The following is a 12,132-nucleotide window of genomic DNA, read 5'->3' as shown; positions in this document are numbered from 1 at the left end:
AAAGCCCCTAGTCGCCACATTCCAGCGCCTGTTCGGGGAGGCTGGTACGGGAATTGAACCGTGCTGCTGGCCTGCCTTGGTCTGCTTTAAAAGCCAGCGATTTAGCCCAGTGAGCTAAACCGGTGTGGAAAGATGGGGAGTAAAGCTGTAGGGAAGGAACATTTTTGCATGTTTGAGGTAAAGCAGAGGTGGCACATCAGTATAATTGGTGCTCGTCCACTCTCTCCACAATTCAGAAGGCTACTTATAGTAGCACTACGGTGCAGAAGGAGGCCATTCGGCCCATCGAGTCTGCATCGACCATTCAGAAGTCAGCCCGACACAGACCCTGCCCTTTCCTGTAGACGCTTAGACCGTTAGACGCTTCGGGGCAATTTAGCATGGCCCATCCACCTAACCTGCACATCTTTGGACTGTGGGAGGAAACCAAAGCACCCAGAGGAAACCCATGCAGACATGGAGAGAATGTGCAAACACCACACAGACAATCACCCGAGGTCTGAATTGAACCAGGGTCCCTGGCGCTGTGAGGCAGCAGTACTGACCACTGTCCCACTGAGCCGCCCCATGATGTCCATGAGGTTACAATCATGCTGTGCCAAAAGCAATCAATATTCATACAGGAGTGATCTCTCTTTTCCTTCTGGACCCTCTGAGGATGGGACAGATGAAGTGTTTGAACAAAAAGAAGAAAGTCAAGTTACTGACACTGGCTAGTTTCTCTTAAGATAAGGAACTGGGATTTATTTTTCAGTTCTGCCGTAGAACTGAAATATTAAATGTTTTTTTTAAATTTAAGGTGCTCTCATGCACGAACTCTCCAACGATGGAGCACGCAAACAGTTTGAATCTTACCTGGAGGAAATGATCCTCCCACTGATGGTAGCCAGTGCTCAGAGTGGTGACCGGGAATGCCACATTGTAGTATTAACCGACGATGATGTGGTTGATTGGGATGAGGAGTATCCACCGCAGATGGGAGAGGAATATTCGCAAAGTAAGTTGTCAGTTTGATGCTGTATAATTCCAATACATTAAGAGTTTTGTATATCCATGTGATTTTTAATGAAAATGCCACTTCAAAAGCATATTTTGGATCATAATTTTTTTCTCAAGTATACTGTTTACATTTCTCTTATTGCTGATCTTATCTGTCATTTTTCTTTTGTAAATTAGCTCCCAGAATAATCCTCTTCATGCTATCCTTTGGATTGTAGCTTTGAAGTTTAGTTTAATAGCAGGAGTTGGTGTCCTCTCGGGATGCCATAATTTTCTTTAGAATCTTCTCAACTCGGTGAGGAGGCTCCACGTTCTTTAGAACTGTGGAATAGCAAAGTATTGCTTTACCACAGGTCCTGGCAGTTTCTAGTGGTACAGAGATAACGGTGCTAAGTTCTACTGTCAAGTTGGCATAACTATCTATTGGAGTAAGGGTTATAGGAACATGGGGCTTAGGAGCATGAACAGTTTAGCCCAAGTGTGCAGGTAATCATTGTCCATCATCATCTTTGGTTACAGTAATTCAGTAGAGTAGCATTTTTGCCTCCGAGTTAAATGGTTGCAGATTCAAGCCCCATTCCAGAGACTTCAATGCAACACCTAAGCTAACACTTCATTGCATTGTTGGATGTACCATCTTTCGGGCAAGATGCTAAGCCGAAGCTCCGTCAGTTTTCTTGGATATGTGTAAAAGATCTCAATGCATCCTTTCAATGCGTTGCTCATCCAACATTGCAAAAAATAGATGGCCTGGTGATTATCACATTGTTGTTGCTGTGTGCAAAGTGGCTGCTACATTACAACAGTGATCACACTTCAAAAGTACTTGATTGGCCGTAAAGTGCTTTGGAAACCCCTGAAATCATGCAAATCACAACAAAAGTGCGTCTTTTTTCCTTCAAATGTACAAATCTGCATTGTGAAATATTTGAGACATCTTCCTGCAATATGTAAATACATGATATTATTTTAGAAATGTCATTCCGACTGTCATTATAACCTGTCCCTAGTTGACCTTAGAAGGTGATGTGGGCCTTTTTTGTGTGTTCATTTTAAAACCGAATGGCTTGTGCAAGACGACAATAGTTTTTTATTGTTCATTCATCGATGCGATGTGAGCATCACTGGCAAGGCCAACATTCATTGCTCATCCTTAATTACACACCAGCAGATAGTGGTGGGCGACTGCCTTGAACTTCTGCAGTCTGTAGTGTAGATGTACCCATATCACTGTTAGAAAGGGAGATCCACAATTTTGACCCAGCGACAGTGAAGGAACGGCAATATAACTTTTTATTGTATATATAGTGTTTGTCTGTTTCATATCCATTGCATTTTTGTGCAGCAACACTACATGCTGCTGAGCTTTATTTAATATCAGTGATATTTGCTTCACTCAGCATAACCTGAAGCTTTCATGCTGGTGCATGACACACTTCTGGATGACTATTGTTTTTTAAATTTCATCCATCCTCGACGATCAGCACATAGTGTTCATTGATTCTTGTGCAATGTGTCTTTGAACTATGAAAATTTCTCTCACTTTTCTGGGGATGCACATATATTGCCAGAATTCAGTTCACAATACTTTTATTTGGTCTCAGGATGTTTTTTGCTCAATATAGTGAAAAGGCCACAAAACATTGTGAACACTGAGCTCCAGGTCCATAAAGGGGGTCTGGGAATGATTTCCCAAATAATTGGAGAGGAGAGAGAAATAGTTCATCAACCTAGCAAATAAATATGTGTAATAGCACAAACTGTTCACTGCTTTCCTTGTTTTACTTGGGGCCTTATCTAATATTGTTCCCTGTAGTGGTGACTTAAATTAACAGTCCTTATTTTATGCTGTTAAAATGCACCTGAGCATGCTGCAAGTTAGACTGTCGAACATGGAATGTAAGTACGGATAATCCTGTAATTATGAGTGTTTAAAATCAGATGTAGTTATGCCTTTCCCTAGTTCATCAAGAGGCTGTTAGGAGTTGAGATTGCCAGGTTTATGTCCCGGGTTGTGCTTTGCTAACTTGGAGCATTACTGGAAGCGGGACTAATTAGTCTCAATGCTCTTGAGCAAGGAAAGAAGCATCAGACTGGGAATCCTATCTAGTGTTTCCTGATGAAAGTGTGGATCGGGTGAAATTCAGATCTGATTCCCAGCCTTCCCATTGTGGAGTGGCCCACCATACTTGTGTGAAGAAACATTTTTGCCTGAGGCGCTAATTGCTTGGTAGCCGACTGATCCTTGTGCCTTTCAGAAAGATGTGCAGAAAACTGGTTAATGGGAACAGAGTGGAGAATATTTAATGCAGCAGATGCTTCCCAGTCAATAAGGAATGAATTTTCGGTGCAAGACATTCTGAAGTCCCAAAGGTCACACTTGGGATGGATGGTCTTTACAGTCCAGGCTGTGCGCAGGTATTGGGGGAGGATTCCTTGCATGTTTGCAGCAAAGAAACTGAAGTTTCCGCTTGCAGGAAAGAGAGGTCAGGAATACAAGAAATTAAATGGGGAATTCAGGAGAAACTTCTGAGGATGTAGAACTCGCTCCCACAGGCAGTGGTTGAGGCAAATGAAATGCATACATTTAAAAGAAAAGAAAGTGTTTCCGTGGCCACCGGACATTTGAAAGCACTTTACAGCAAATAAGTACTTTGAAGTGAAGTAGTATAAGAATGTAATGTAGGAAATACTGGATACGTAGTTGGGGGGGGTGGATTAGAGAGTACTGCTGATAGACTTCGATGAAGAATGATGGGAGGAGTTATGATAAAGGGTTGTTTTTCTCCAGCCGATCAGTACAGAACGGTTTTAAAACCAAGTGACTACATCGGTGGTAAGAGCTGAGGTTCAATCATCAGAGGAGCTATGCTACGGTCTCCGAGGAGAAGGCTGTTTGCCAGGGGCATCTTTATGAATGTTCAAAAATAGCAGTTATCTTTCTGTTGGGATCTGCGTCATAGCACCAGCTTATATTACGGTGCTGGGATTTGTCAAAAGGGACAAGCAAACGTTTCACTGATCTAACCTCTTTTTAAAAACAAAAAAGTTCCATGATCACCAAGCTATATCTGGCTACCTGCCTCCTACTTGATCTGGAGTTAACACCACCATTTTTGGGGACAACCTTAAGTATCTGGATTTTTATCTTAAATTCCAAAAATATCTAGAAATTCCAAAAGATTATCACACACACATGTACAGAGTGTTGTTACTGCTCTGTGCTTTGTTTAGAACTTTTATACATGTTTACCATTCCCTCTGTGGCCTTGCCTCTCCCCATCCAGTTCAACAACTGTTCGATCTCAGGCCACTTCCAGCATTCTTGTTTTCTTTGGCCTACTATTACCACTTGTACTTCAAGCTGCCGGGGCACTGCACTCTGGAATTCCCTCTCTGCCTTTCATCCCTGAGCCTCTTTCCCTCGCCTCGCTGAACCTCTCTGCCTCTCCTCCCTGAGCCCCTCTGCCTCTCCTCCCTGAGCCCCTCTGCCTCTCCTCCCTGAGCGTCTCTGCCTCTCCTCCCTGAGCGTCTCTGCCTCTCCTCCCTGAGCGTCTCTGCCTCTCCTCCCTGAGCCTCAATGCCTCTCCTCCCTGAGCCTCTCCTCCTCGCCTCGCTGTACCTCTCTGCCTCTCCTCCCTGAGCACCTCTGCCTCTCCCCCCTGAGCACCTCTGCCTCTCCTCCCAGAGCCCCTCTGCCTCTCCTCCCTGAGCCTCTCTGCCTCTCCTCCCTGAGCCTCTCTGCCTCTCCTCCTTGAGCACCTCTGCCTCTCCTCCCTGAGCGTCTCTGCCTTTCCTCCCTGAGCCCCTCTGCCTCTCCTCCCTGAGCCTCAATGCTTCTCCTCCCTGAGCCTCTCTGCCTTTCCTCCCTGAGCCTCTCTGCCTTTCCTCCCTGAGCCTCTCTGCCTTTCCTCCCTGAGCCTCTCTGCCTTTCCTCCCTGAGCCTCCCTGCCTTTCCTCCCTGAGCCTCTCTGCCTTTCCTCCCTGAGCCTCTCTGCCTTTCCTCCCTGAGCCTCTCTGCCTCTCCTCTCTGAGCCCCTCTGCCTCTCCTCCCTGAGCCTCTCTGCCTCTCCTCCCTGAGCCTCTCTGCCTCTCCTCCCTGAGCCTCTCTGCCTCTCCTCCCTGAGCCTCTCTGCCTTTCCTCCCTGAGCCTCTCTGCCTCTCCTCTCTGAGCCCCTCTGCCTCTCCTCCCTGAGCCTCTCTGCCTCTCCTCTCTGCCTCTCCTCTCTGAGCCTCTCTGCCTCTCCTCCCTGAGCCTCTCTGCCTCTCCTCCCTGAGCCTCTCTGCCTCTCCTCTCTGAGCCTCTCCTCCCTGAGCCTCTCTGCCTCTCCTCTCTGAGCCCCTCTGCCTCTCCTCTCTGAGCCCCTCTGCCTCTCCTCCCTGAGCCTCTCTGCCTCTCCTCCCTGAGCCTCTCTGCCTCTCCTCCCTGAGCCTCTCTGCCTCTCCTCCCTGAGCCTGTCTGCCTCTCCTCCCTGAGCCTCTCTGCCTCTCCTCCCTGAGCCTCTCTGCCTTTCCTCCCTGAGCCTCTCTGCCTCACCTCCCTGAGCCTCTCCGCCTCACCTCCCTGAGCCTCTCCGCCTCTCCTCCCTGAGCCTCTCTGCCTCTCCTCCCTGAGCATCTCTGACTCGCCTCCCTGAGCCTCTCTTCCCTGAGCCCCTCTGCCTCTCCTCCCGGAGCGTCTCTGCCTCTCCTCCCGGAGCGCCTCTGCCTCTCCTCCTTGAGCCCCTCTGCCTCTCCTCCCTGAGCGTCTCTGCCTCTCCTCCCGGAGCCTCTCTGCCTCTCCTCCCTGAGCCTCTCTGCCTCTACCCCCTGAGCGCCTCTGCCTCTCATAGAATTTACAGTGCAGAAGGAGGCCGTTCGGCCCATCGAGTCTGCACCGGCTCTTGGAAAGAGCACCCTACCCAAGGTTAACACCTCCACCCTATCCCCATATGTCAGTAGCCTCACCCAACACTAAGGGCAATTTTGGACATTAAGGGCAATTAATCATGACCAATTCACCTAACCTGCACATCTTTGGACTATGGGAGGAAACCGGTGCACCCGGAGGAAACCCACGCACACACGGGGGGGGGGGGGGGATGTGCAGACTCCGCACAGACAGTGACCCAAGCCGGAATCGAATCTGGGACCTTGGAGCTGTGAAACAATTGTGCTATCCACAATGCTACCGTGCTGCCCATACCGTGCTCTCCTCCCTGAGCCTCTCTGCCTCTCCCCCCTGAGCCTCTCTGCCTCTCTCCCCTGAGCGCTTTTGCCTCTCCTCCCTGAGCGCCTCTGCGTCTCCTGCCTGCGCCTCCCTGCCACTTCTCCCTGAGCCACTCTGCCTCTCCTCCCTGAGCCTCTCTGCCTCTCCTCCTTGAGCACCTCTGCCTCTCCTCCCTGAGCGCCTCTGCCTCTCCTCCCTGAGCGCCTCTGCCTCTCCTCCCTGAGCGCCTCTGCCTCTCCTCCCTGAGCGCCTCTGCCTCTCCTCCCTGAGCGCCTCTGCCTCTCCTCCCTGAGCGCCTCTGCCTCTCCTCCCTGAGCGCCTCTGCCTCTCCTCCCTGAGCGCCTCTGCCTCTCCTCCCTGAGCGCCTCTGCCTCTCCTCCCTGAGCGCCTCTGCCTCTCCTCCTTGAGCCCCTCTGCTTCTCCTCCCTGAGCGCTTCTGCCTCTCCTCCCTGAGCGCCTCTGCCTCTCCTCCTTGAGCACCTCTGCCTCTCCTCCCTGAGCGCCTCTGCCTCTCCTCCCTGAGCGCCTCTGCCTCTCCTCCCTGAGCGCCTCTGCCTCTCCTCCCTGAGCGCCTCTGCCTCTCCTCCCTGAGCGCCTCTGCCTCTCCTCCCTGAGCGCCTCTGCCTCTCCTCCTTGAGCACCTCTGCCTCTCCTCCCTGAGCGCCTCTGCTTCTCCTCCTTGAGCCCCTCTGCCTCTCCTCCCTGAGCCTCTCTGCTTCTCCTCCCTGAGCGCCTCTGCTTCTCCTCCTTGAGCCTCTCTGCCTCTCCTCCCTGAGCACCTCTGCCTCTCCTCCTTGAGCACCTCTGCCTCTCCTCCCAGAGCACCTCTGCCTCTACTCCCTGAGCGCCTCTGCCTCTCCTCCCTGAGCCTCACTGCCTCTCCCCCCTGAGCGCTTTTGCCTCTCCTCCGAGCGCCTCTGCGTCTCCTGCCTGCGCCTCCCTGCCACTTCTCTCTGAGCCTCCCTGCCTCTCCTCGCTGAGCGTCTCTGCCTCTCCTCCCTGAACCTCTCTGCCTCTCCCCCCTGAACCCCTCTGCCTCTCCTGCCTGAGCTTCCCTGCATCCTCGCTGAGCGCCTCTCCCCCCTGAGCCTCTCTGCCTCTCCCCCCTGAGCCTCTCTGCCTCTCCCCCCTGAGCCTCTCTGCCTCTCCCCCCTGAGCGCTTTTGCCTCTCCCCCCTGAGCGCCTCTGCGTCTCCTGCCTGCGCCTCCCTGCTACTTCTCCCTGAGCCACTCTGCCTCTCCTCCCTGAGCCTCTCTGCCTCTCCTCCCTGAGCCTCTCTGCCTCTCCTCCTTGAGCACCTCTGCTTCTCCTCCATGAGCCTCTCTGCCTCTCCTCCCTGAGCACCTCTGCCTCTCCTCCTTGAGCACCTCTGCCTCTCCTCCTTGAGCCCCTCTGCCTCTCCCCCCTGAGCGCCTCTGCGTCTCCTGCCTGCGCCTCCCTGCTACTTCTCCCTGAGCCACTCTGCCTCTCCTCCCTGAGCCTCTCTGCCTCTCCTCCCTGAGCCTCTCTGCCTCTCCTCCTTGAGCACCTCTGCTTCTCCTCCATGAGCCTCTCTGCCTCTCCTCCCTGAGCACCTCTGCCTCTCCTCCCTGAGCCTCTGCCTCTCCCCCCTGAGCCTCTCTGCCTCTCCCCCCTGAGCCTCTCTGCCTCTCCCCCCTGAGCGCTTTTGCCTCTCCCCCCTGAGCGCCTCTGCGTCTCCTGCCTGCGCCTCCCTGCCACTTCTCTCTGAGCCTCCCTGCCTCTCCTCCCTGAGCACCTCTGCCTCTCCTCCCTGAGCACCTCTGCCTCTCCTCCCGGAGCCCCGCTGCCTCTCCTCTGCCTCTCGTCCCCCAGCGCCTCTGCCTCTCCTCCCTGAGCCTCTCTGCCTCTCCCCCTGAACCTCTCTGCCTCCTCGCTGAGCGCCACTCCGCCCTGAGTGCCTCTGCCTCTCCTCCCTGAGCACCTCTGCCTCTCCTGCCTGAGCCTCCCTGCCTCTCCTCCCTGAGCCTCTCTGCTTCTCCTCCCTGAGCCTCTGCCTCTCCTCCCTGAGCCTCTCTGCCTCTCCTTCCTGAGCGCCTCTGCGTCTCCTGCCTGCGCCTCCCTGCCTCTCCTCCCTGAGCCTCTCCTCCCTGAGCCTCTCTGCCTCTCCTCCCTGAGCACCTCTGCCTCTCCTCCTTGAGCACCTCTGCCTCTCCTCCCTGAGCGCCTCTGCCTCTCCTCCCTGCCTCTCCCCCCTGAGCCTCTCTGCTTCTCCCCCCTGAGCGCTTTTGCCTCTCCTCCGAGCGCCTCTGCGTCTCCTGCCTGCGCCTCCCTGCCACTTCTCTCTGAGCCTCCCTGCCTCTCCTCGCTGATCGTCTCTGCCTCTCCTCCCTGAGCCTCTCTGCCTCTCCCCCCTGAGCCTCTCTGCCTCTCCCCCCTGAGCCTCTCTGCCTCTCCCCCCTGAGCCTCTCTGCCTCTCCTCCCTGAGCGCCTCTGCCTCTCCTCCCTGAGCCTCTCTGCCTCTCCCCCCTGAGCCTCTCTGCCTCTCCCCCCTGAGCCTCTCTGCCTCTCCCCCCTGAGCCTCTCTGCCTCTCCCCCCTGAGCCTCTCTGCCTCTCCCCCCTGAGCCTCACTGCCTCTCCCCCCTGAGCGCTTTTGCCTCTCCTCCCTGAGCGCCTCTGCGTCTCCTGCCTGCGCCTCCCTGCCACTTCTCTCTGAGCCTCCCTGCCTCTCCTCCCTGAGCCCCTCTGCCTCTCCTCCCTGAGCCCCTCTGCCTCTCCTCCCTGAGCCCCTCTGCCTCTTCTCCCTGAGCCCCTCTGCCTCTCCTCCCTGAGCACCTCTGCCTCTCCTCCCTGAGCACCTCTGCCTCTCCTCCCTGAGCCTCACTGCCTCCCCCCCCCCCTGAGCGCCTCTGCCTCTCATAGAATTTACAGTGCAGAAGGAGGCCATTCGGCCCATCGAGTCTGCACCGGCTCTTGGAAAGAGCACCCTACCCAAGGTCAACACCTCCACCCTATCCCCATATGCCAGTAGCCCCACCCAACACTAAGGGCAATTTTGGACATTAAGGGCAATTAATCATGGCCAATCCACCTAACCTGCACATCTTTGGACTGTGGGAGGAAACTGGAGCACCCGGAGGAAACCCACGCACACACGGGGAGGATGTGCAGACTCCGCACAGACAGTGACCCAAGCCGGAATCGAACCTGGGACCTTGGAGCTGGGAAGCAATTGTGCTATCCACAAGGCTACCATGCTGCCCATACCGTGCTCTCCTCCCTGAGCCTCTCTGCCTCTCCCCCCTGAGCGCTTTTGCCTCTCCTTCCTGAGCGCCTCTGCGTCTCCTGCCTGCTCCTCCCTGCCACTTCTCTCTGAGCCTCCCTGCCTCTCCTCCCTGAGCACCTCTGCCTCTCCTCCCTGAGCACCGCTGCCTCTCCTCCCGGAGCCCCTCTGCCTCTCCTCTGCCTCTCCTCCCCCAGCGCCTCTGCCTCTCCTCCCTGGGCCTCTCTGCCTCTCCCCCTGAACCTCTCTGCCTCTCCTGCCTGAGCCTCCCTGCCTCCTCGCTGAGCGCCACTCTCCCCTGAGTGCCTCTGCCTCTCCTCCCTGAGCACCTCTGCCTCTCCTGCCTGAGCCTCCCTGCCTCTTCTCTCCGAGCCTCTCTGCCTCTCCTCCTTGAGCACCTCTGCTTCTCCTCCCTGAGCCTCTCTGCCTCTCCTCCCTGAACCTCTCTGCCTCTCCTCCTTCAGCACCTCTGCTTCTCCTCCCTGAGCCTCTCTGCCTCTCCTCCCTGAGCACCTCTGCCTCTCCTCCCTGAGCACCTCTGCCTCTCCTCCCTGAGCACCTCTGCCTCTCCTCCTTGAGCACCTCTGCCTCTCCTATCTGAGCCTCTCTGCCTCTCCTCCCTGAGCCTCTCTGCCTCTACTCCCTGAGCCTCTCTGCCTCTCCCCCCTGAGCCTCTCTGCCTCTCCCCCCTGAGCGCCTCTGCGTCTCCTTCCTGCGCCTCCCTGCCACTTCTCTCTGAGCCTCCCTGCCTCTCCTCCCTGAGCCTCTCTGCCTCTCCCCCCTGAACCTCTCTGCCTCTCCTCCCTGAGCACCTCTGCCTCTCCTGCCTGAGCCTCCCTGCCTCTCCTCCCTGAGCCTCTCTGCCTCTCCTCCCTGAGCCTCTCTACCTCTCCTCCCTGAGCCTCCCTGCCTCTCCTCCCTGAGCCTCCCTGCCTCTCCTCCTTGAGCGTCTCTGCCTCTCCTCCCTGAGCCTCTCTACCTCTCCTCCCTGAACGCCTCTGCCTCTCCTCCCTGAGCCTCCCTGCCTCTCCTCCCTGAGCCTCTCTGCCTCTCCTCCCTGAGCCTCTCTACCTCTCCTCCCTGAGCCTCCCTGCCTCTCCTCCCTGAGCCTCCCTGCCTCTCCTCCTTGAGCGTCTCTGCCTCTCCTCCCTGAGCCTCTCTACCTCTCCTCCCTGAACGCCTCTGCCTCTCCTCCCTGAGCCTCCCTGCCTCTCCTCCTTGAGCGTCTCTGCCTCTCCTCCCTGAGCCTCCCTGCCTCTCCTCCCTGAGCCCCTCTGCCTCTCCTCCCAGAGCCTCTCTGATTCTCCCCGCTGCCTCTCCTCCCTGAGCGTCTCTGCCTCTCCTCTCTGAGCGCCTCTGCCTCTCCTCCCTAAGCCTCCCTGCCTCTCCTCCCTGAGCGCCTCTGCCTCTCCTCCCTCTGACCCCTCCGCCTCCCCTCCCTCAGACCCCTCTGCCTCCCCTCCCTCAGACCCCTCCGCCTCCCCTCCCTCAGACCCCTCCGCGTCCCCTCCCTCAGACCCCTCTGCCTCCCCTCCCTCAGACCCCTCTGCCTCCCCTCCCTCAGACCCCTCCGCCTCCCCTCCCTCAGACCCCTCCGCCTCCCCTCCGCTCCCTCAGACCCCTCCCTCAGACCCCTCCCCCTCCCTCCCTCAGACCCCTCCCCTCCCTCCCTCAGACCCCTCCCCTCCCTCCCTCAGACCCCTCCCCTCCCTCCCTCAGACCCCTCCCCTCCCTCCCTCAGACCCCTCCCCTCCCTCCCTCAGACCCCTCCCCTCCCTCCCTCAGACCCCTCCCTCAGACCCCTCCCCCTCCCTCCCTCAGACCCCTCCCCCTCCCTCCCTCAGACCCCTCCCCCTCCCTCCCTCAGACCCCTCCCCCTCCCTCCCTCAGACCCCTCCCCCTCCCTCCCTCAGACCCCTCCCTCCCTCAGACCCCTCCCCCTCCCTCCCTCAGGCCCCTCCCCCTCCCTCCCTCAGGCCCCTCCCCCTCCCTCCCTCAGGCCCCTCCCCCTCCCTCCCTCAGGCCCCTCCCCCTCCCTCCCTCAGACCCCTCCCCCTCCCTCCCTCAGACCCCTCCCCCTCCCTCCCTCAGACCCCTCCCCCTCCCTCCCTCAGACCCCTCCCCCTCCCTCCCTCAGACCCCTCCCCTCCCTCCCTCAGACCCCTCCCCCTCCCTCCCTCAGACCCCTCCCCCTCCCTCCCTCAGACCCCTCCCCCTCCCTCCCTCAGACCCCTCCCCCTCCCTCCCTCAGATCCCTCCCCCTCCCTCCCTCAGACCCCTCCCCCTCCCTCCCTCAGACCCCTCCCCCTCCCTCCCTCAGACCCCTCCCCTCCCTCCCTCAGACCCCTCCCCCTCCCCCCCTCAGACCCCTCCCCCTCCCTCCCTCAGACCCCTCCCCCTCCCCCCTCAGACCCCTCCCCCTCAGACCCCTCCCCCTCCCTCCCTCAGACCCCTCCCCCTCCCTCCCTCAGACCCCTCCCCCTCCCTCCCTCAGACCCCTCCCCCTCCCTCCCTCAGACCCCTCCCCCTCCCTCCCTCAGACCCCTCCCCCTCCCTCCCTCAGACCCCTCCCCCTCCCTCCCTCAGACCCCTCCCCCTCCCTCCCTCAGACCCCTCCCCCTCCCTCCCTCAGACCCCTCCCCCTCCCTCCCTCAGACCCCTCCCCCTCCCTCCCTCAGACCC

At 57.5% G+C, this 12,132-nt stretch overlaps 1 protein-coding gene across 7 annotated transcripts in view; it reads left to right on the top strand.

Moving 5' to 3' along the window:
• The window catches only part of btbd10b (BTB (POZ) domain containing 10b), a 115,567-nt gene that overhangs the window by 96,796 nt on the left and 6,639 nt on the right, over positions 1 to 12,132 (top strand). For all 7 annotated transcript variants that reach the window (XM_072466195.1, XM_072466190.1, XM_072466193.1 and 4 more), the window contains one exon: positions 800 to 997. In XM_072466195.1, coding sequence (XP_072322296.1) covers positions 800 to 997 — 198 coding nt within the window. The remainder of the gene's footprint in view (positions 1 to 799; positions 998 to 12,132) is intronic.

This window comes from Scyliorhinus torazame, chromosome 10, assembly GCF_047496885.1.
Source record: "Scyliorhinus torazame isolate Kashiwa2021f chromosome 10, sScyTor2.1, whole genome shotgun sequence".
Lineage (NCBI taxonomy): Eukaryota > Metazoa > Chordata > Chondrichthyes > Carcharhiniformes > Scyliorhinidae > Scyliorhinus > Scyliorhinus torazame.
This window is presented reverse-complemented; position numbering and strand designations above follow the sequence as displayed.